A 22295-nucleotide genomic window follows, 5' to 3' on the forward strand; every position below is an offset into this window, starting at 1 on the left:
TTGTATTGTTTAAAATTCATGCAATTACTTAATTAAAATAAATTTGTTTTCTATGTTTAATTTTTTTTTTTCTTTATCATTTTTAGCCAAAGTCATTAAGAGAAGGTCAAAAGATTCCTGCAGGTTCCTTTGGGGACCCGTAGTCTCACTAAGCCAGGGGTCTCCAACCGCATTCCTCAAGGGCCAAATGTCGCCCTGCTCAATATTAGCTCATTAGAGGAGCTCTGCATGCTACTGAGACAGTTTCATCTTTTAATACAGGCGACATTTAACAGTAAATATAAGCTAAAGGTATAAATAATCCAAAATTGTGGCAGAAAGAATGGGATGAAGACAACAAAGGATAGGATTCGAAAGAAAAACAGAAAAGAGGAGAAACTTTTAGTTAGATTAAGATTTGGATACACTGCACTCAACAGCTCACTGTTTAGAATGCAGCAACATAATACAGGAAATTATCAATACTGTGGAGAAAATGAAACAATAGAGCGTTATTTTAATTTGTAGAAAATATTAGATAGAAAGGAGATTAATGTTGGAGTAATTTAATAAAAATAAAGAGAAATATACAGATTTTAATTAGTTTTATTTGTAAACAAAGTTAATTAATATATGATAATGTAGTATAAAAGACATTTTGACCCATACACAATATCAGCAGGTGGCGGTAATGCAACCATAAAGTTTATAGCCAACCAGCTAACTAAAATAATAAGCTCTTTCGGCTTCTCATTTTTCCAATAGGTCTCAGTTGGTATGCATAGTACTGAATTATTTTATATACATTACTGTATGTGTTATGATCCTGGTTTTGTCTCTGCATGAAAAAGGGTATGCAACAACATCACACACAACTTCCAATCAAAATGCATAAGAAGCTTGTAAAATGATGATAAACTAAACAAACCAGATGAAGTCATACTACATTTTAATTGTTTAATTTGATCTTTAAATCTGTGTATTCACATGTGTAGTATCCTACAAATAAGAACAGACTTATAACAAAAGAGGGGAAGTACATTTCTGTTAGCACAAAATATCAACTAAATAAACACATTAACTAAATGACAAAAATATATATATGTAGATTAACACCATACACAAAGATAATATTTATCTTTTACTCACAGTCTGTTTCATACATTTCATATTTTTTATATTTAGATGTAAAAAAACTCAGTCTTAAATAGTTTGAAATGTTAATTTGCATAGAAAAACATGGAAATAATCCCCTAAAGTAAGATGCTTATAAAGAATGGAGGTTGTACATGTCACTAAATTTGTAGTTAATTTCATTGACTTGGCTGTGGGGCAAGCTTTTGCTGGCAGTCAGTGGTTGACGTGAATCCAATTCTCCGGGACTGTCACTCTCCTCTGGTAGGTTGGCACCCCTGGAAAAAGTCAGAGAGTCAGATTGGGAAACTGCGCTGCCAGTGTCTCCATAGTGTGGCCACGTGTTTGACGGAGAATCGATGGAGGCAAAGGAGGAGCTCTCCGGGTAGTTGAAGGAGTCGAGGCTGGGGCTCAGGATGGCAGAGCAGCTGCTAGACGTTCGAGATTCGTGGAGATTCAGTTTGGAGACCAAAGGTTTGCCCACCGTGACTGGCAGCCGCTCCACTACCTCTTCATCCATGTTGGAATACGTGTAGTGAAGGCAGACGGTGAAGGTGAGGTCCCTCTGTGAGTTCAATGAAAAAGCAAAATGTCTTCTTTAGGTAAGAGGCAAAAAGATAGAATAACTTTGTGAAATTACTCAAACAAAAATCTTTAACGGTTTGTCTGTCTTTCTGAGAAGAATCATCCTGGGAAAGGCACTTCTAATTTTGCATCAACATTATATCATTTATGCATTTATTGTGTGTCTATATTAAATTATTGATTTTTTCACTTTACACAATGAATGTAAATTTTAAAATGTCACACTGTTGTGCAAAATTCTTGAGTCATCCAACTTTTTAAATAAATGTATTATGTATTATGCTTAAAACTTGCAACAATTTTGCAATTTTTAAGCATAATACATTTTTGAAGTATTTTATTTAACAGAGACAATAAACTTAAGGGACATAGAGTACAACAAATGTTCTGCACAAGGAGTATACAATAGTTAGCTAATTTGCAACTCCAGTCCCTGGCTGGGTTTTTAACAAATAATTTAGCAAAGATCCAAATTTAAATTAGATCTTAAGGCCCTTTACCACAACCTGTATGTCAAAAATATCAGTCTTTTCTTTATTTAAATGAATAAAACATAGCCATTGTCCAAGGAAAGCCTGGATAACAAATTGATTAAGTCAACATTTAAAGATGATGAGAACGTCCGGGTCCTTGAAAGTAATGTATAACTAAATTCAAGGCTGAAAAAAAGCTGCTGCAGATTACTTTTCAAAGTAGACATTTTAATGTTTTCATCAAGATATATAAACGTAAACAGGTGTCTGACCTTGAGTCTCTGCAGACTGCGGATGCGTGTGTAAAGACTGCGCTCCTCCAGTGAGGGGAGTTCCTCTTTAATCAGCAGCAAACAGCCAGCTTCAACCAGAGTCTCCTGGTTACTCTTCTTCAGGTCAATGTCCACTTCCTGTGAAAGGAAAATTAAAAACATTGTGAAACTCCTAACCCAGTGTTTGCACATCTTAAAGATGCACATCAAGTCTTTAAAGATCTAAGATTAACCAAATGATTTTTGTTTTGGTTTTACTGATTTTAAGAAGAATAATGTTACAAAACTCTGTCTATACACATTCTTCTCAGAGTCATTCTTCTGTCATTTAAAAACAGTTTAATGTTGTTTTTATGGGATGCTTAATATATTAGTATGAAATATTAAATAAAATCAAACCTTAAATCAGCAGAACCAATGTGTGTAATTTTAAGTTTCTGGCGGTGTGGCGGTCATATCAAAATTCTTATCTTGGTCAGAAAAACCAACAGGAAAAATAAAAGTGTGGGGTTTTTTTTATTCAACTATAAAAACTTTATGATTATTTGTTTACCATGATAAGCTACGGTAATTACTTTAAAAAGGTAATTTTGGGTTTTGTGGCCCAAGATAAAATTGTATTTGGTAGAAGCAACACCAAAATGGCTTTGGACTGAAAAGAGTACTAACATCTGCTTTACTATAAATTATCTTGAGTGGTCAGTATGTCTAGAGGATGGATGTTTAGTAACAGTTTATTAAGATACAATAAGCTTTTGGAGCTTACTCTTTGCTGCTCTGGTTATTAACTTTACAAAATTGAGGTTTATAGAAGATAGGGGAAAAAAATCCAACACAAGGTAACAAGAACTGCTGTTAAAAGGCAACAAGGAAGTTCATAAAATGATTCACTTTACAGTGAGTACCGTACAAGAGAGAGAAAAAAGATGCTCATAAAAATAACCTGATGAATTTAATGTGTAATTAGGGGGCATTCTGGGCAGGTCAGCAGGTCTCTGTCAGAATGAAAAAAACATCTGGTGGAAAATAGAAACTATAAAACTCCTTTCAAGTTACTCTGCATCTGTCTCCCCAAAGTCTTATTCATTAACCTCTTTTTGACATTAATTCATTAATATTAAGAGGCTCTACCAGCAACACAGGATCCTTTTACTGGTTAAAAAGAAGTGCAAATATTTATTTTAAAAATACCTTAAAAGCAGGATTTAAGCATCAAACTGGAAAAAAACAGCAATTAGTATTTTATAAACTTCCATGAAAATAGAAATGGAGGACATTACATTACTAAAGGTGGCATCTTCCTAATACCCACTGGTTTTGATGCTTTTTATCATATCACTGAAACTTGATGCAAATAAGATATAGTTTGGTGTTAATTTAGCTTCATTTTAAAGTGCATAAAAAATCTTGGATCAAAATAAGTCACCCCAGGAGTCGCACACCTGTGGGAAGTCTGTAAGCTGAGCGCTGCAGGAGTCTATTTCTGCAGGTTTCTCAAGTATCCGAGTGTAGATGACCATGATGTTGGAGAATTCTGCCGCAAACCCAAGCTGGACCTTCACACCGCAGTCAAAATTGAGGGAGCTACTCTCAGGCAGAACTGGTAAAACAAAAACATCCTAAAATTAGCTGATCTAAAAGTATAATGAGTAACTTTAGTAGCATTTAATCAGATGAGTTTTTCAATTTTTTACCATGAGCGATGGCCCACTGCAGATTCCGAGCTGAATCGGAGGCAGAACTGTCCATTGGCTGTATGCGGTCTGTGAGGGAACGCCGCTCAGACAGGTTGCTGCGCAGCTCCAGAGCCTGCCTTCCTCTTGTAATCGCACAGCGACCCATGTCTGGAAAGAATCATCAAGTTTGAATAAAATGAAAATCTATATCTCACCACCAACAATAGGACACAGGAAGATTAGAATTTATATCCAGATTAACCTGAGTGAGACAAAGATCCTATAAGCCTTGCTAAAAGTTTTTAATTCACAATATATGATTAACATATTGAATATATCATCATTATTAGTATTATTATTACAAATTAGAAAGAGCCTCACAAAAACAGTGTATTTATAATTGATAAGAATCTTAACTAAGTATGTGCATGTTTGTCTAAATAATAAAATATACTATTAGATGAGACTAATTATTAATTATTCAATAAATTCTAATTGCCCACTTTATTGAAAGGAACAAGAGAATAATATATTTTATAATTATTTTTTCTCAGAATGATAATACGGAGACTTCAATTTAAATTCTTAATGCTTAATAGAGTAAATAACCAAGAACAAACTAGCATTAACTGATTAAAGGTCTCGCTTTAACAAACTCTGTTTTTGAATGTTAAAAAAAATCTTTTGCACACGTTTTTAAATACTTATCTTAACTCTCAGGAGCGTTTGAAGAGGGAAAAATTGGCAGAAACAGCCTTATGTAAATTGCTAAAACACCTCACGCCCAGCCTGGTCTGAACCAGGTACCGGGTACCTGGACCTGTAGTTCTAAACATTAAGCTCAAGAGCAACGGGGAAATTTAGATGCAGCATCTGTTCGACCCAGCTTTAAGGTTCTCCTTTCAGGTAGAGGCTTTGACTGATTTTTATGGATGGATTTTTGAATGCAACACCATTTTGACTCAAACCTTTTGTAAATTAAGTTACATTATCTCTCTATGAGGTCCATGAAGACTAAACTAACGTAATTTGGAACTCTAGAGAAAACCCAGAAATTTGCAGTGAATTTTAAAACAACATCTGGCCTCACTTTTTATGGAACAGGGTTAACTCTTGCTTAGTTCTGACCCCTAATTCTGTCTGTCTGATTTCCGCCTCCTATGACTCAGCACTAACTAGAATACAGAAGTCCACCCATTGAAATAACATGATGCACTTATTATGGACACATTAGAGGAACATTATTATCACAAAGATCGAGCAAGAATTAGAGGATTTGCAGAAGTCTTTCACTAGGTCACCAACATGCAACAGGAAGACCTACTGCATTCATTTGAAACGCTTCTTGAGTTTTTCAATTAGCTGACAAAGGATAATAACTTAATTTGCCTAGTTTGGTATGCATTGACCAAAGACATACCAATAACAAAATAAAGTTTGTTATTAGTGATTTATAGTCATAAAACATGTATTTAGATGTGGTTTAACCTCTAAAGGATCAATACCTGCAGGATACAAATCAATATCAGATCAATGTAATGTCATGAGGAACAGTCTTGGTCTAAGTGTGTTTGCAAAAACATCAGATATCAGATAACACTACATATTACACTATTATTACTATTTTGTAGCATAAGATCTGCAATGTGCAAGCAGTGTTGACTGAGAGAGCTCTACCTTCAGCAACTTTGTCCAGCATCACGGTGACCTTCTCGTCCTCACACACGTGCCGTTTGAGAAAGCTGATAAAGATGCCATTTGACACATCTTCTCTCTTTACCTCATACGCTTCAGCATCAACACATCTACACATGGTAAATTACACACAAGAATGATAAGAAAAACACGCTAAAAAACAGACAACAATTTTGGGTCAGAACAAGAGATCAAAACCAGCAACTTACGTGGCATAACCAAACACTATGTTGGCTGTGACTTTCAGTATTCCCGGTTGTACGATCAACCCATCGTTTGGGTTTCTAGGAAAAGATGGGATTTTGAAAATAAGCTGCATGGCATACACACATACTTTAATGACTAAACTAAGGCATACCTTTTGCGACACATGTCCAACAGGAAGACATTGAGTCCAGTCTTTTTCTCTTGCATCCTGGTCAATATGTTCTGCACACACAAGCAGTGTTTCGATGTGTAGGAAGCCGGAGCATCAATAGGAACCATGAAACTGTTGCCATAGTTCTCATAGCCATGACCGGCAAAATACAGCAGCCCTGCAGAAGTAGAGAACAATATCAAAAACATGGAGCTTAGTTAAAAAGTTTACATACAATTATCGTAGATATGGATGTCACAGTCATTTTAGCCTTTAGCTTATTTATGGGTTAGGGTAAGGTTGAGTAGTTATTTTTGATGGGGAATGATGGTGCTGAATTTTTGCTGTGATTCTGGGGTGCTTTGAATGATTTGGGTTTCTGCTTTGTAAGAATTACTTGAAGAAAAAAAGTGATTGGAGGACTGAAGGCGAGGCTTTGGAACCGAAGGACTTTGTACAACCTGTCGAGCACAGTGGTGGTAGTATCATGCTGTGGGACAGTTTCACTGCTAGTGCTAATGGTGCATAGCATAGAGCTGGTGGGATAGTGAATGAGGACATTGGCTGTTATTTTCAAGAATTCTTTAATTTGACCAAAATAACAAAAATGATCTATTCATATTCATAAAAACAAATGAATAAGCAGGCATTAACGTTCTGGGACCAACTTTAAAGCAGTAAAAATTTTGGGGTCTACGTTCAAATTTCTACCAAACATTTTAAATAAACTGTAGCAGTTTTACCAAGAACTGGTACAGTTTCCATTCAGCCAGATGTTTATTGATGCCTACAAAAATACAATGGTTGAGGTGCAATTTGCTTGTGAATATTTAATTAAATACGGGAGGAGATGTATTTGTATTTTTGATTTCGTATTTACACTTTTCACCAGGTGTTAAATAGAGAAAATCCATATTAAATTCCAACTAATTCTTCTTTTGTAGATCATTGCAGCTGTCTGTTGTATTATCAATCCAGGTAAAAAAATAAAAATAAACAAACCAAAACACAGTTCAAATAAACAATGAGTTTTACTTTTAAATTAATCTTGTTTTAAAAAAAAAACAAAAAAACTCACCCCACATTTTATTTAGCTGGACACAGACTTTCTAAGCATCCATTGCAGCATGAAGAGAAATAAGCGGACTGACCGTAAACGCCCTTGTCGAGCAGCAGCAGGAACTCACTAACAGCGCTGTTCATCTCCTGGCAGTTGAGGTCCAGCAGGGAGACCACTTTAAAGTCCATCTGCCTGAGCAGGTTGGTCAGCTCATGGACGTCAGAAATGGGAGCACTCAGCTGCTGGTGGTAGTGGTAGTGCATGTTGCCAATCAGGAGAGCAACTTTGTCTGTAGCTGAGTAGAATATGATTGTGGACCCATGAAACCCACAACTTTTAATGTGGAGATACTCTGTGTAGTTTGCGTAAAACTAACCAGAGAAATTCTTGGCTGCTGGGGGAGGACAGGCCATCTGCTGTACTGGATTTACTCCTGATCTGGTCGTCGACCTCTGGACTTCCTGAGACTCTGCCGACATAAAAAAAAAGGAAAGATGCATACCAATATCTGTGTTACAGTTTTGACAAACAGAACATGAGAACAGGAATAACGGTATAATGAAGGGCAGAGGAAGTACAGTATATTACTGATGTACAGTAGTTCCTATATTTCCCCCTCAATATTCTAGCAGAAAGTACAACATACCAAACCCCCGATCAACTTCTACCCAGGAGGCGTCTGTGACTGAACTCGGGCCTGTGTGACAAAACAGGAAGAGCTAGCTGTTACAAAATGGTTGAAATTCAGTGTGAAGCTGAACATGTGTAATGTCAGATATTCACTGCACTACTTGACGACAACAGTATTTTGTTGAAGTCACTCAATCATAATAGCCATTGGAGTTTTTTAATATAAGTGATAGATGAGAGAAAGGAATATCTATGCCTCACCAATTGTCACTGTTGCGGTGTCGCTCCAGGCCTCATGATACAAATTGAAGACCTTGCATCTGTACTCCCCTCTGTGCTCTGTGGTCACACATGGGATCTAGGAAACAGTAACAACTTACAGAAACAAGCTCATACAGAAACAAAACCATTGCGTGACTTTAGTCTGGAAAGTTTTTGCTATTGCCCCAGACAATCAGTCCAAAACCAAAACCACCTTGGACAAATAACATAACTAAACAGGTAAAAAGAAACAATTTGAAAGCCTCGAGAAAATGGAGAAAAATCCATTAACAACTATCAAGTCTTTCACAAAAGTTAGTATTAGAGCTACAAAACTTGGAAAATATTTTGGTTTTTCCAAACTAATTTCAAGTAACAGAAACAAAGTTTCTGACAACTAAGCTAAACTTTTTACCCACCAATATATCCACTAGTTCGAAATGTAGACAGTTTGCTGTCTAAAACAAGATATGTAGCAAACTTAAAGCTCAGACTCAGCATGAGAATTTTGCCCTAAATGTTGCTCTGGGGTCTGAACACAACTAAAGCTGTGAACTTATACCCAAAAGACGAATTATGCTTTAAAATATTCCTTGACTTTTTTTAAATTAAAAAACATTTGCTGAACATTGAAAATGATTTCCTACAGATAATGGTTATTCTCAGTGCTTTTTAGGTAGCTTTTGTTTCTTAACAACTACAACCCGATTTCTAATTTACCGTGGCTAAGCTTTCCTTATTTTAAAAACAAGGATTTCAAACCAGTTAAACCTTTTTTTTAAAAATATTATTACAAGATAATTCCAGTTCGTTCCAGTTATGAAACATATCCAGGATCGTTAATTATTACGAAAAGGTTAACCTGGGTTTGTATTGGTATTATTGATCTTAATGCACCAATTAATTCAGTCAATAAAAACATTTTACTTCATAGACTAAAAATAACTGTTTTTCAGTCATTTAAATCATATCTCACAAAAAACTGTGTCATACGCATGGAAAACTCGGCCTCTGTAAGTAAAATTTCCAATAATTAAGTGTCCCAACTTTCAACATTCATTTGTAACATAACAGCTCAACGAGTATTAATACTTTTGCAAGGAACTATAGTTCTAAAAACCTGCTCTTTGTTGTCCAGCTGAGAAGCATTCATGCGCAATAATTAAACTTTATCTCATTGTTGGTTTTCTAAATGAACTTACCCTGAGGGAGCATGCTTTTTGTTGAGACATGGGCATTTTGTTGTGATACCACTCATACTGGGGAGGGGGGTTAGCCTCTGCTCTGCACTTCAGGACCAAAACATCCCCTTCAGATGCTGCTTGGGAGCTGGGCTGCTGACTGATTTGCAGTCCACTTACTGGAAACATACTGCTGCAGCCTGCCACGACAGTTGTTTTCCATCACAATGCACCACATGCCGCGAGATGGGGCAAAGGCGGGAAAAGCAGGAAGTAAAAGGAAGGCATACCTGGGCTGGAACCTGCAAAGTGAAGCAGTCGAATACAAGCCCACGTGGAGAAGGTCCAATTTTCTCCATAGCTGATCCTGCAGATGTAGTGACCCTGGTGGGCTGGACCCAAAGGGCAAAGGACCAACTCTGGCAAACTTCCTGTCTCATGTAAAATCTAAAGCAAGAAAATAATCCACAAAGACTTAGATGCAAACAAGAAACAAAGGAGTTATAAAGAGGATTTAGAAGCCATTGCTCTGACCTCCTCTTTGCCTTTGAACCACTGGTAGCTGAATCCAGAAGGTCCAGTAGCCCTGCATGTCAGAACCACCCTGCTCCCCAGAGGAGCCTGTTGAGACTGTGGCTGGACTGTGATCTTAATCTGCTCCGACACTAAACAGTAGCACACAACATGAACAGCGAGGATTACGAGAAGGAACACACTATTTCTGTTAAGACATGTTCCAGCATAAGCTAGTCAAACACACCATTACGCATAGCATGTAGTAACTTGTAAGTGGTTTGATGAAGCAAGTCTAAAAGTCAAATTTCACAAACTATAAAGGAGCACAGGATCTAAAACATTTTCTCTTTATGTTGTTTCACTCTGGAAGTCAATAATAATTCAATAAGATTAGTTTGTAAATTTAAGAAAGTTTACTCTAAAAAAAGAAGGCAAAAGACATTGGGCTTGAAACTGAAAGTATTTTTCCACAAATACTTAGGGGAGAAATGTTGATCCTCTGGCTTTAAAAACGCTCTGGTGCAGAAAGGATTTTGATCTACTTTCTAGGAAATGTCTAAAAGAAATCTTTATATGTATATATATATATATATATATATATAGATAGATAGATAGATAGATAGATAGATAGATAGATAGATAGATAGATAGATAGATAGATAGATAGATAGATAGATAGATAGATAGATAGATAGATAGATAGATAAAACAGAGATACATTTGGCTATTGGTTATCTTGCCACAACACACAATGAGCAGGATGGCAAGGAAGGAAAATATTAGGAGCATTAACCAGCAGTAGATCTTATCCACTTTTGTGATAGTATGACTTTTTTTGCACTAGTATCACAAACAAATGCTAATTTTTTTCCACAAATAAGAATCTAAAAAGCTCCTTAGAGTCAATTCTTTGTAGAACTGTCTCTTTGCAACAGAGCAAAAATGCTTGCACAATTTTGGTTTCAAAAAAGCTCAAACTGAGAAAAATGTAAGCGTCTGCAGAGGGGAATTCTTCTGGCTTTCTTTCACTTTTCAGATTAAGGTCAATATAACAAATAATAGTTGTTGTGCCAACAAATTATGATTTCCCCAAGACTCAATATTTCTCCCCAATCAATAGGTCACAGGTTTACAATTGTACCACACTCGCTACATTTTTAGATGATTAATTCATGGGTGAGATGTTTTATAACATAACCCTGCTCGACCTGGCTGAGTACAAATGGATGTTGAACTTTTTTGATTTTTATCTGTGCAAAATATGTGTCTGTTCCACTTCTATTTACACTACTTTGTAAGTCTTTATCACATAACAACAAATCTCTAAATATTCCAATGGAATGTGTTAAGTTTGTGGTTGTCAAAATGTCCAAAAGATCTTGAGTGAACCGCCTGCCCTCTCCGTTTTACCTGCGGCGGTGAGGAACTGCAGAGCTTCCTGGTGGTCCATCTTCCTCAGATAGTGCTGGAGGAAGTCAGTGGAGCAGCCACGATCCGCTAACCATGCCAGGAATGTGCGGGCAGGACTGCCTGCAGCGTCCAGCACCTGAATGGAGCAGCTGGTCAGCTCCGTTTCACTGCGAAGACAGAATTCAGTTGAAAGATGATCAGGGTCAGCAGACCTGGAGCGGCAACGCCCTCGAAAATGAAGGAACAGATGTTATAGAAGAAGATGACAGAAAGACGGGTTTTTGGTGAAATGTTTTGATCATAAGAGGCTGCTGATTCACGATGCCTTCAGGATCTCTCACCTGCAGCGGAATTGCGGGTGCTCAGTGGCCGCGTTGGCCAGCTGCCTCCATCCGCAACTGGAGTTGTCCAGCATCTTTGACAGCTTGTTCAACCCTTCTTCACCGAGACTGCTGATGTTCATTTTTCCAATCTTCTAATCCAGCTTTTTTGTTGTTGTTTTTTTTCACCCTTCGCAACAAAAATCCAGACACAGGCACAGATTAGATTGCATGCGTTGAGTTCACAGGAGACGCTGTACCTGGCAGCACGTAGAGAACTGTAAATATACGCAGCCAGAAAAACTTAAGAGTTTATGAAAACCCGCCTGTAAAACACTAAAGAGCAAGAAGTCAGGGGAAATAAACACATGTTAACGCAATAAGACAAAAGTGTTAACTTGAAACAAGAACGAACAAAAGAAGCTGCAGTCCGGATTTACAGCTGAGCTGCCGCTTCCGCCATGAGCTGCGCTGAAAGCGACGAATGCTGAGGGAAATAAGTTTGAGTTTACCAGAAAAGTCCGAGCTGGAGGTAAATCTCGGAGCGAGTGACTGAGGAGCAGGTAGCCTTTGAGTCACACAGATATCCGCCACATTTTTTTTTTTTTTTACACCCTGTCGCTCTCCTAATCTAACCCGATTTGGTTCCCCAGATAGTTTGCTTCTCATTTCGGTTCCTCTTTTTTTTTTTCTGCCATCCCTGGCACGTATTACGGTCATTTGCATGAGGCGTTTCCATGGTTACGCCATTCATACGGTCCACCTTTAAAAAATAAAAATAAAAAACGTACTCAAAACTGTCCTGTTTGATAAAAGCATTCATTTTTACGTCGTATATTTTAGGACATCCTCAGGTCTTACGAATACATCTTCACACATTTAGAACAAATGGCGCCTGATGTCAGACAAAAAGCCAACAGACCTTCGAGTGAACGGTCAGAATAAAAAGTCTCAGCAAAAACGGCTTCAGAAGTAAAAGCGTCTGAATAAACGGCGTCAGAACAGTATTTGTAATAGCTATCCATATTTATACAGGGCTTTGTGTAATTATGCGCACCCTCTTTACGTATTGCTGCGCTTTTCATAAACAGTATGAAAAGTGCGGCGTGCATTTAATTCCTGAGTCAATACTGTTGAGCTATCTGCGGTTATAATTGCTCATTATTTTGTTCACACCAAGAGACTGCATTTTTGCCATTGTTTTTCTTTTATTGAGTAATTCTAACGCACTGAACTGCTTTTATTGAAACCATTCCTCTATAGCCGTGGCTGAATGCGTAGTTAGTTTCATATTGGAAGATGAACAATTCTTTCGCAACCGTAAAAAGAAGTTTTCTTCCAGGATGGACTCGTATTCAGCTGTGACCAATTTCACTGCCCCTGCTGCCCCTGCTGAGTAAAAAAAAAAAAAGACTCCCACAGCATGATGCTGCCACCATCATGTTTCATCTGAATGATGCTCAGTGTTGCTCTACAGCATTTTTGCACAAAGCGCAGAAAGTTTAATTTTGGTCTCATCTGACCAGATCCTTCTTTCACACTTGCCACGTTCCCTACATGAAATGTGGTAAAACACAAACAGGACAGAGGTTTTTCCACGACGACGAGTTTCTCTTGCCACTTTTTTTTTTATGAAGCCAGATTTGTAGAGTGCATCTCTGCAGCTCCTCCAGAGTTGCCAAACCTCTTGACTGCTTCCCTAATTAATGCTTACCGAGCCATCGTCATTGAAGAGGGACGGTCAGGTCTTTCTGGGTTTGCAATTGTTCCACTGTTTCTTTTCTAAATGATGAACTGAACAGTGCTGGGGATTTTGTTTTGTAATTTAACTCTGCAAGTTTATCCTTGACCCGTCTGCAGTGTTACACACTATTCCTTATGTTTGTACAACAATGTTCTCCAACCAACCTTTTGAGGCCTTAACAAGCAGATGCATGTATAAAGTACTACACAAGTGGTTTCTATTTACTAAAATATGACATCTCTGAAGTTAAATGGCCGCACTTGATTTAGAGGCATTAGAGTAAAGATGGTGGCAGAGAGCTGGAGTGTGTCAATACAAAGATACAGCAGACATTTTAGATTTCGTAAAAAAGTTAAGGCATCTGTGTTTATTCTTTTTCTTTACAGACATGCACCACGTTGTGTTGATCGATTAGTCCCCAAAATGCACTGATGTTTCTAAGAGTCAACAAGCAAAATGGTAAATAATTCCAGGGGTGTGTATGTATTTGAACTGGAATTTATTTTCGTATTGCTATGAGGACTAACAGATACCATACACCAACATTTATCTAATTTACAACTATCTGGGATATTTGCAAAGTTCTGTGCAAATTAGTGAGACGCAGGCAGAATGGTGCCGTCAATATGATTTATAAAAGAACATCAAAACACAAGTACAGAAATGAAAACATATGTTTTTATGTCTCATATTTTATTATAGCAGTAAATCTGAAGTTTTGTTATCCAACAGAACCTTTCACTATTTTGTACTGAATGTCTTTAATTGAACTGGACTCCATTGTCACTTTGGGTAGAGCCTTTCCTCAACAGCAGCAACCTGAAAAAAAATTAACTAATTTGTTCAGTTTTTCACTACAATTTCCATGTAGCATGATTTCAGCTAACTTGGTGAGTAAATGGCATGTGACAAATAGTCCTTATCATTACAGACATGAGTTGTGAACATGAGTCATATCACTTTTATTCACTCCAGAGTGTCAAGCAGGTCCCTAAAACACAGACAAGCTGCAGATTAGTAGAGTCCATGTTCTACATCTTCTTCCCCTTGTGCAGTTTGTTGTTGTGCCACATGTTCTCCTTCCTCAGACGCTTCCAGTACTGCCAGGTGTCAGGTTCCAACTCGTGAAGCTTTTTGGCTTTTCCCAAGTTCAACTGGAACAACCTGAACAAGTGATAAGAGAAAGAGGAAGAAGTTAACACATGACCAAACGATGTCCAGGAATGTCTATCTGCTGTAAACAATACAGGCTCAGACGGCACAGATTTTGACATGAGTAGAATCAGAATCAGCTTTATTGGCCAAGACTGTGTGCAAGCAAGATGAATTTGACTTCTGTTTTACATGCTCAGTGTACATATGTTAGGCATTAATATATGAACTTTAGAGGAAATAAAAGGACATTATGTGTGTGTATGTGTTTGTACAGGCATTTCTATGAAGAAAAGCAGGTTGTGGTATTGCAAATAAGCAGATTTTATGTAGACTGTAAGGCAATCACTATGTTCCTCAGAGACAGCCTGGGGGAAGAAACTGTCTCAGCGGTGGCTGATCTTTTTCACACAGCGGGTGTAGCGCTGACTTGAAGGTGACAACACTTTGTGTTAAGGATGTGTGGGATCTGCAGAGATGTTAGCTGGAAAAGTTTTAAAAGATAGTAAAATGGCACGATAAACTTTTCACGGGACTGAAAGGCTAAAAAACACCTCACATGCCATCTTACATTGTTTAACAATGTTTGTCAGTATTCTGTATAGCTCTCTCCGATAACAGGACACAGACGCAGATTGCTTTACTGCCCTCAGAATAGTCACGATTCAGAGGTGGAGAGCCATCGAGGGTAATTAAGAAATCCACCATTAAAGTGGCCAGGGGTTTCTTCATCTTCTGTTTAATTTTTTTTTAAATCCACAGTTATCAAACATCTTGTGACATGCTTTTAAAATGTGTTATGCGTGGTTCTTTTCACGAGGGTGAGGTTGATCAGACAAGTCATTGAGCGGACTCACAAAGGAAATCACTAGAAAAAAGACAAAGTCAAAACCTGACAAAAAAAGAAAAAAAAAACTCCAAGGAAATTCTCAAATTTGAATTTAAAATCTTGTATGGGGATTTGAAACCCGGACACCACAAAAATATATATTTATTTTATGGCTTAAAGAGTTTTACGAGGAGAAAGACCAATATTGCAAAATGCAAAACTTTTTTTTTAAAGTACTGCACTGATCAAAATCATATCTAAACTGTGCAGAAGACAGTGACATGTGTACTCACCACTCGGGATATTCCTCTGGAGGCTTTATTTTAGGGTCCTCCCCTTGTTTGTAGATGTTAACTCCGACTGCATATGATGTAAGTCTGACTGGGTCTTTACACACCTCTGGACCTTTCAGTTCTTCTTTCGCCATGCCTTTACCTTTTCCTTTGGAAACTGAAAGATGGTGAACAAGACCCGATTAGATCTGATGATATTTGACTAATAACTAGCATATAGAAGAGATGCTGCATTTACTCACCAACTTTCTTAGCATATCCACACGTCTGTATCCTGTTTACCGTGCTTATTCTGCTCAGAAACGCTCCAGCATTGCTTTTTATGCACTGAGTGGACGGTGCTATCCGAAATAAACAGTAGGCGAACATTTTTATTCAGGGTTACCTAAAGACACAGCACACCATGCTACTATTTGACATTCATAACCGTATTCAACTTCCGTTTTCTGCGTTCTTTCCTTGGCTCTGTAGGGACAATATACTGCACCCCACTGGATGGGATGAAACACTACAGGCAAAACTACTCGGATTCATGAGCATAACTGTTCCTATTTTAAGTCACCAGGTGGCAGCAGTGATGCGCTCAGCTGACTGGCATCATAACAAAGGAGGAGAAGAAGAAGGAAAAGTTCTCGAACATGTCCGAGTACGATCAGACCCAGAAGAGCTCCCTAAAATTAAAGGGAGTAGGAGATCTTTCAGCAGGAAAGAAGTAGGTGTTGTAGAGCTAATGAAGCATTTTCACAACTCAGCAGCTGGTCGCCGTCTCAAAAACAGCTGGTGTTAACACGTTAGCCTCTTTAGCCAGCCAGCTAGTAAGCTAGTACCACATAGTATTTTTGTTAACGTTTGTTATTATTATTATTATTTGTAGGCATAAAAACGGCATTTAAACCAAGAACATATACGTGTTAATATGTCTCTCTATGACAATATTATGAATTGCTTTTATGGAAAGCTTAAATTTTTGGATTTGTAGCATTAGCACTAGCAGTCACTCATGTAACAGAAGTCGTAGTTTCGACCATACGGCATAAGACAAGTTTCGAAATATAAACAATACACTTGAGTTTTCCTTAAAATGAACACAAGTTTGATTAGTGAAACTCTTCCTCTTTTTGCTAAAACCTCTAAATGACATTTGAATGCTTTAGAAGAAGCTAGGCCTCGAACATTCTTTTACAATTATGCGAAGCTTCCGATTCGGCATTTCCACCTAATTTCTCACTACCTTGATCAGCTATTGTTTAAAAACTACAATATGTAAACTCTTCAAACTTGGACTAGGACATTCTACACAATTATCAGAATAATTTAAAACCAGCATGTAATATGTGAAACATTTGATTTTATTATTTACCTTACACAATTTAAAAATGAAACTAGTCACCTGCTCAGTAACTCCCATAAATCAAGCCTAGTACTATTGCTTTTATTATCTACTTTAAAAAGCAGATGTTTGCCCAGACAGTGTTGTGTTTTACATTTTTGTTTACTAGAAGCCATAAACAATAAAATATTTTCAATATGCATCTCTTAAAATGTAACAATAAATTACATGAAAGCATTTTTTAAAAAGGGAAACCATCTTACAGAATCTAAATCAATTAAATAAATAAATTTGACCCCAGCCTATAGGGTCTGTGCTAAATATGGAGTGAATTTTGGCTGAAGTAGCATACTGCATGAAACTTATGTACTTTTTTGCATCAACAACACATGTGTTTTAGTTTCCTCAACAACGTTTTTATATTTTTTGTTGTAATAAGTTAAGAGACAACAAAAAAGCAACAAAACACCTTTTTGTTGTTTTTTGGCAAAGTTGTTTTTGTCAAAAAACAAAACAAAACACATACCGTAAGTTATCTGTTATGTGGTTCAGATAACTTAAGAGTTTTCTAATTTTTATTTTATGTTTATTTTGGAAGGAAGAAGAAGAAGAGTAAAGAGAGTAAGCATCGCCTGGAGCAGGTTGTGACGAGCCAAGATGATGACGAGGAGGTGAAAACAAAGAAGGCGTACATCAACAAAAGGACGCCAGCACAAATCGCTTTTGACAAGATGCAAGAAAAGAGGGTAAGTGAAAATCCTGAGTATCTCTGGGCTGCTGTCACTGGTTTTGGGACATAAACAATAAAAACACACAGCAAAAATTGGGTTTGGTAGAAAGCCTTTTTGGTCTCCATTGTCTAGAAAATTGCTAGCCCTAATATTTGTGTAACACATAATTAAATAGGTGAATGTTACAGTGCCTTTGTAGAAAAAGTGATAGCTCCTGAACCTCATAGCAACCACTTTTTAACAGGTGTTTGAGTTTACCAGCAGTGAGTCTTACTGTTGAGGAATTTTTGTCCACTTTTCTTTGCAGAAATGTTTCACCTAAGCCGTATTGGAGATTTGTCAAGCATGAACTGCCTTTATAACGTCATGCCACTGCATTTTAATTATATTGAAGTAGTGAGATAGACTACGCCAAACAAAACTGTTTTTTTTTTGGTTTTTTTTGCAAGTTAAAGGGGGACTAGCTCGATTGTTTTGAATCTTTCCCATGCACATAACCCAAATGCATCTGAGCTAAATAATAAAGTATAAACTGCACATAAAAAAAAAAATTCAGGTTATTTTTGTTTGATATCAACATTTGTGTCACCTGAAATCTGACAAGAAAGCAAAGCTAAGAAGAAAATAATTATTTACTGCAAAGTATAGCAGTATGCTATTGGATATTGTCAACATTAGTCAAACAAACCCTTTTGCCCTCCCAAAACCAAACAAGCACTTTGACTGGCGCAATCGTTAGGAACTTTGTCGTTTTGCAAACTATTGACATATTCTACAGGTCTAAGGGTAGAAATCATGCAACAGCTGATCAGTTTTATTTAACTTAAAGTACCTGCACATGCACAAGTATAAGTTCTGAAACAAATACTGATGCATTAGTTTACCAACACACACACACACACACAACTGTGTGTTTAAAATTGTCTCATAGTGATGAGATAAAAAAAACTGCGTAAACATTATTAACAAAATATTTTGGCAATCTATTTTTTTAGGTTGCGTCGTAATAAGCTTGATGAGTGTGTAGGAGGTATCGCATTGGGAATAAATTGGTCTTTTGTTTTAAAGCTAATTTTGCCATCTCTCTTTTCTTGCAGCAAATGGAGCGAATTTTGAAGAAGGCATCAAAGACACACAAGCACAGAGTTGAGGTGAGTCGTCTCAGTTCCATCCTGCTTCCCAGGCATCTAAAATGGACCTCAGTCAGGTTATTTTTATTTAGAGAACTATTCATCATCACGTGTAGATTTTATTGCCAGTATTTTTTTTTGTTGCTTTGTCATATAGAGATATAAAATTGTCTTGATTTAAATTAAGTGTAAATGTTAAGTGTATATCTTTAAGGCTGCTGCTTTATTTCTGCGCAGGATTTCAATCGCCACCTGGACGCTCTTACGGAGCATTACGATATTCCAAAAGTCAGCTGGACCAAGTAAAAAACAAGCTGCGTTTTTTTTCCCTCAATTCTTGTACTTTAAAAACAATTTTTTTTGTGTGTTTCTAAAATGCCATTGTTAGGCTTAAACTGGCATTCATTCCTTGGTTGTTACTGTGCACAATAAAGTATTTAATATCCTTTTTAATGTGCTCTTTTGTTTTTAACCTCCTAATACTTCACTGGTATAATGTTTTAAAGAAAACAAATGTAATCAGGATAAATATATATTTTTTTAATCTTTCAATGGGACCCTGCTAATATGGCACATCTGCATATTCTTTAAACATGAAAAACTTTACTGAATTCATATTTAAAAGAAAAACATTGTGAGTCAAAACGTACAGAATACAACTTTGTACATTAACGGATTTACTGACACCACATTTTGGATGCTGAGGTCTTTAAATCAATAATACATAAGAGGTTAAGTCTCAAAGTATGCAAAACGGAAAACAACAGAAATCTTGCTGTTTTTATTAAGAGATGTAAGGATTTAGAAAGTTATTTTCATCGAGTTCAACAATTTCCAAGGCTGTGGTAGTGTTTTCACAGTTCACTTTGGCCCAAGCATTTCACTGGGCTTTACCCACTGATCAAACTGCTCCTCGGTCAGGTAGCCCAGCTCCACGGCCACGGCCTTCAGCGTGGAGCCCTTCTTGTGAGCCGTCTTGGCGATGGTCGCGGCTTTGTCGTAGCCGATGTGCGGGTTGAGGGCGGTGACCAGCATGAGGGACTCGTTCATGAGCTTGTTGATCCTCTCCGTGTTGGCCTGGATGCCCACCACGCAGTTGTTGGTGAAGGAGACAGAGGCGTCGCCGAGCAGTCGAGCCGAGTTCAGGACGTTCTTCACCATCATGGGCTTGAAGACGTTGAGCTCAAAGTGTCCGTTGCTTCCCCCCACTGTCACGGCCACGTGGTTCCCCATCACCTGGGCGGCCACCATGGTCATGGCCTCACACTGGGTGGGGTTCACTTTGCCCGGCATGATGCTGCTCCCGGGCTCGTTCTCCGGTAAGATGAGCTCCCCCAGGCCGGAGCGGGGTCCTGACCCCAGGAATCGGATGTCGTTAGCGACCTTCATCATGCTGACGGCCACCGTGTTCAGAGCTCCGCTGAGCTCCACCAGCGCGTCGTGAGCCGCCAGGGCTTCAAACTTGTTGGGGGCGGTGATGAATGGGAGGCCGGTGAGGGAGGCGACTGTAGCCGCGACCTTCTCTGCAAAGCCGATGCGGGTGTTGAGTCCTGTCCCGACCGCCGTACCCCCTGCTGCCAGCTCGTACACCCTGGGCATGGCGGCCTTCACCCTCTCGATGCTGTACTTCACCTGCTGGACGTACGCGCTGAACTCCTGTCCGAGCGACAGCGGGACGGCGTCCTGGGTGTGGGTGCGTCCGATCTTGATAATATCTTTGAACTCTTCAGCCTTGGCAGCTAGGGCATCGTGCAGGGTCTGCAGGCCGGGCAGTAGGACATGGTGGACCTCTGTAGCCACAGCTATGTGCATGGCAGTGGGGAAGGTGTCATTAGAGCTCTGACTCTTATTGACGTGATCATTTGGGTGAACTGGATCCTTAGAGCCCAGTTTTCCTCCTAGTATCTCAATAGCCCTGTTGCTGATCACCTCATTTACGTTCATGTTAGTCTGAGTCCCTGATCCGGTCTGCCACACCACCAGAGGGAAATGATCATCCAGTTTACCTGCTGAAACCTCATCTGCAGCTTTTACAATGGCATCTGCCAGCTTAGGGTCCAGGCCGTAGTCTTTGTTTACCTCAGCAGCTGCTCTTTTCAGGATCCCGAAGGCCTTGATCACTTGGATTGGCATTCTCTCACTGGGTCCCCCAATCTTGAAGTTCAGGGTGGATCTGACTGTCTGAGCGCCGTAGTACTTGTCAGCGGGGACCTTGAGCTCGCCAAACGTGTCCCGCTCAATCCGGAACTCCGAGCCGGCCATCTTGGAGGTACAAATGGAGAGTTTTGAGTTGGCGTGGAGTCTCTGAAGAGTCAGGAGGTTGCAGTTAAACTGCTGGGCGCTTCTTAACAAGCGAAACATGGCTTCTCATTAGAGGTGAATTTGGGGGGAGGTCAACTGAGCTTTCCACATTGTAACCTGTCATTGGGCGACAAGAAGCCAAGAAGGGGAGTCAACCAATCGTGGCGCAGGAGAGGCGGGATTTCCGACTGCTTCATTCGGATGTGAAGCTCTTCAAAATATTTTACATCTGTACTTCCTGTAGTAAAGGGACTATTCGACTGGAAAATAAATCCGAAGTGTTTACTGAGTGTAAAAGTCCGCAGCTTTTACAAACAAAAAAACATTTGCTGCCTTCTGTCCTTCTAAATAAAATTTTAGAGTTTATTTTAATTGTTTATTTTAATTTAGTTAATTTTTTAAAAGACTTTTCATAAACATCTCTGGCTTTAGAAGTACCAGAACTTTATTTCTATTTTTAAGTAAAACAAACAAACAAACAAACGCAAAACTTTTGTATAGAGGATGGATACATTTACTTCTATTTCTGTCGTAGAAATAAATTATTTAAATAAAAAAAAAACTGTAAAACATCCATTTGTTTGTACATGTGTATTTAAAAACAGATGGTCCTTTATTATTTTAGCCTAGTTTTTAAGGGCTATTGTAGCTCAGAAGTGAGCAAAATGTATATCATAATCGGCTAAAATTATGATACACATTTTACAGTTTTACTTTTTTTCGCTCTGGCAGAAATTAATCAGCAACTAGCGATAATGAAGTGAAGTACAATTATGCCAAGTTTCTTTGTGACAATAGTTTAAACTTAGGAGCCATGCGTTTCCTTTAAATATTTTTTCTTGTGACAGAATATCAATCACACACTCAAGCTAAGAAATGACAAAACATTCGATCACCTTTACATGTCTTTCTGGGTTTTGTTTGTTTTTAAAGAGTATACTCACCAATTTTATCTTTGATTTTACAGTGTGTTCAATACCCTTGAAAAACTCCAAAAGTCATGACCTTTAGACAGGACCGCCAGGTTTTACAAGAGCAGATCTTTTTAATTCTTTAGGGCAACTAGTGTGACTTATTTATTTATTTATTGAGACAGTTTTTGTACATTACATACATGTTATTAAACTACTAGACTATAGCAGTTGCTAATTAACAAATTTATGTACTGACTTAGCAAGTTTACGTTTAAAAAACATTCCTATTCCATGTGTTTTCAAAGTGAAAAAAAAATCTAA

General features: G+C 38.1%; 4 protein-coding genes across 5 annotated transcripts; 1 reads left to right on the forward strand and 3 right to left on the reverse strand.

The window, feature by feature from the left end:
• Positions 1–911: 911 nt before the first annotated feature.
• On the reverse strand, positions 912–12254 carry malt2 (MALT paracaspase 2). 2 transcript variants are annotated; one of them, XM_028028891.1, is made up of 17 exons: positions 12063–12254; positions 11572–11740; positions 11231–11397; positions 9839–9969; positions 9595–9751; positions 9326–9504; positions 8124–8220; positions 7879–7929; positions 7609–7704; positions 7324–7527; positions 6173–6350; positions 6024–6098; positions 5797–5924; positions 4138–4287; positions 3886–4043; positions 2444–2581; positions 912–1678 (listed from the first exon to the last, which is right to left on the reverse strand). In XM_028028891.1, the coding sequence occupies exons 2-17, from the start codon at positions 11691–11693 to the stop codon at positions 1247–1249; spliced, it is 2463 nt and encodes an 820-aa protein (XP_027884692.1). In that variant the 5' UTR covers positions 11694–11740; positions 12063–12254; the 3' UTR covers positions 912–1246. The 2 variants fall into 2 exon arrangements, with proteins under 2 accessions (XP_027884692.1, XP_027884693.1); XM_028028892.1 differs by having other exon boundaries at positions 7609–7701; positions 12063–12253.
• A 1522-nt stretch (positions 12255–13776) lies between these two features.
• Positions 13777–16037, reverse strand: mrpl54 (mitochondrial ribosomal protein L54). The gene is made up of 3 exons (XM_028027966.1): positions 15811–16037; positions 15569–15725; positions 13777–14458 (listed from the first exon to the last, which is right to left on the reverse strand). The coding sequence occupies exons 1-3, from the start codon at positions 15935–15937 to the stop codon at positions 14326–14328; spliced, it is 417 nt and encodes a 138-aa protein (XP_027883767.1). The 5' UTR covers positions 15938–16037; the 3' UTR covers positions 13777–14325.
• Positions 16038–16122: 85 nt separating this feature from the next.
• Positions 16123–19207, forward strand: fam32a (family with sequence similarity 32 member A). Its single transcript, XM_028027967.1, has 4 exons — positions 16123–16280; positions 17497–17644; positions 18727–18780; positions 18997–19207. The coding sequence occupies exons 1-4, from the start codon at positions 16207–16209 to the stop codon at positions 19063–19065; spliced, it is 345 nt and encodes a 114-aa protein (XP_027883768.1). The 5' UTR covers positions 16123–16206; the 3' UTR covers positions 19066–19207.
• A 77-nt stretch (positions 19208–19284) lies between these two features.
• Positions 19285–21330, reverse strand: fh (fumarate hydratase). The gene has a single exon (XM_028027965.1). It carries the CDS (start codon positions 21118–21120, stop codon positions 19621–19623), a length of 1500 nt encoding a protein of 499 aa, XP_027883766.1. The 5' UTR covers positions 21121–21330; the 3' UTR covers positions 19285–19620.
• Positions 21331–22295: the final 965 nt, after the last annotated feature.

Source organism: Xiphophorus couchianus, chromosome 9, assembly GCF_001444195.1.
Source record: "Xiphophorus couchianus chromosome 9, X_couchianus-1.0, whole genome shotgun sequence".
Taxonomy (NCBI): domain Eukaryota; kingdom Metazoa; phylum Chordata; class Actinopteri; order Cyprinodontiformes; family Poeciliidae; genus Xiphophorus; species Xiphophorus couchianus.

Coding starts and splice junctions, on each gene's coding strand:
- malt2 (XM_028028891.1), bottom strand. CDS start 11,693: ATGAACATCAGCAGTCTCGGTGAAGAAGGGTTGAACAAGCTGTCAAAG. Junction 7,528..7,608: donor AGCAGCCAAGAATTTCTCTG/GTTAGTTTTACG, acceptor TATTCTACTCAG/CTACAGACAAAGTTGCTCTC. Junction 2,582..3,885: donor AGCTTACAGACTTCCCACAG/GTGTGCGACTCC, acceptor TTCCTTTCACAG/GAAGTGGACATTGACCTGAA.
- fam32a (XM_028027967.1), top strand. CDS start 16,207: ATGTCCGAGTACGATCAGACCCAGAAGAGCTCCCTAAAATTAAAGGGA. Junction 16,281..17,496: donor GATCTTTCAGCAGGAAAGAA/GTAGGTGTTGTA, acceptor TTATTTTGGAAG/GAAGAAGAAGAAGAGTAAAG. Junction 17,645..18,726: donor ACAAGATGCAAGAAAAGAGG/GTAAGTGAAAAT, acceptor CTTTTCTTGCAG/CAAATGGAGCGAATTTTGAA.
- fh (XM_028027965.1), bottom strand. CDS start 21,120: ATGTTTCGCTTGTTAAGAAGCGCCCAGCAGTTTAACTGCAACCTCCTG.
- mrpl54 (XM_028027966.1), bottom strand. CDS start 15,937: ATGTTCGCCTACTGTTTATTTCGGATAGCACCGTCCACTCAGTGCATA. Junction 15,726..15,810: donor TGGATATGCTAAGAAAGTTG/GTGAGTAAATGC, acceptor ACCATCTTTCAG/TTTCCAAAGGAAAAGGTAAA. Junction 14,459..15,568: donor CCAGAGGAATATCCCGAGTG/GTGAGTACACAT, acceptor TCACTTGTTCAG/GTTGTTCCAGTTGAACTTGG.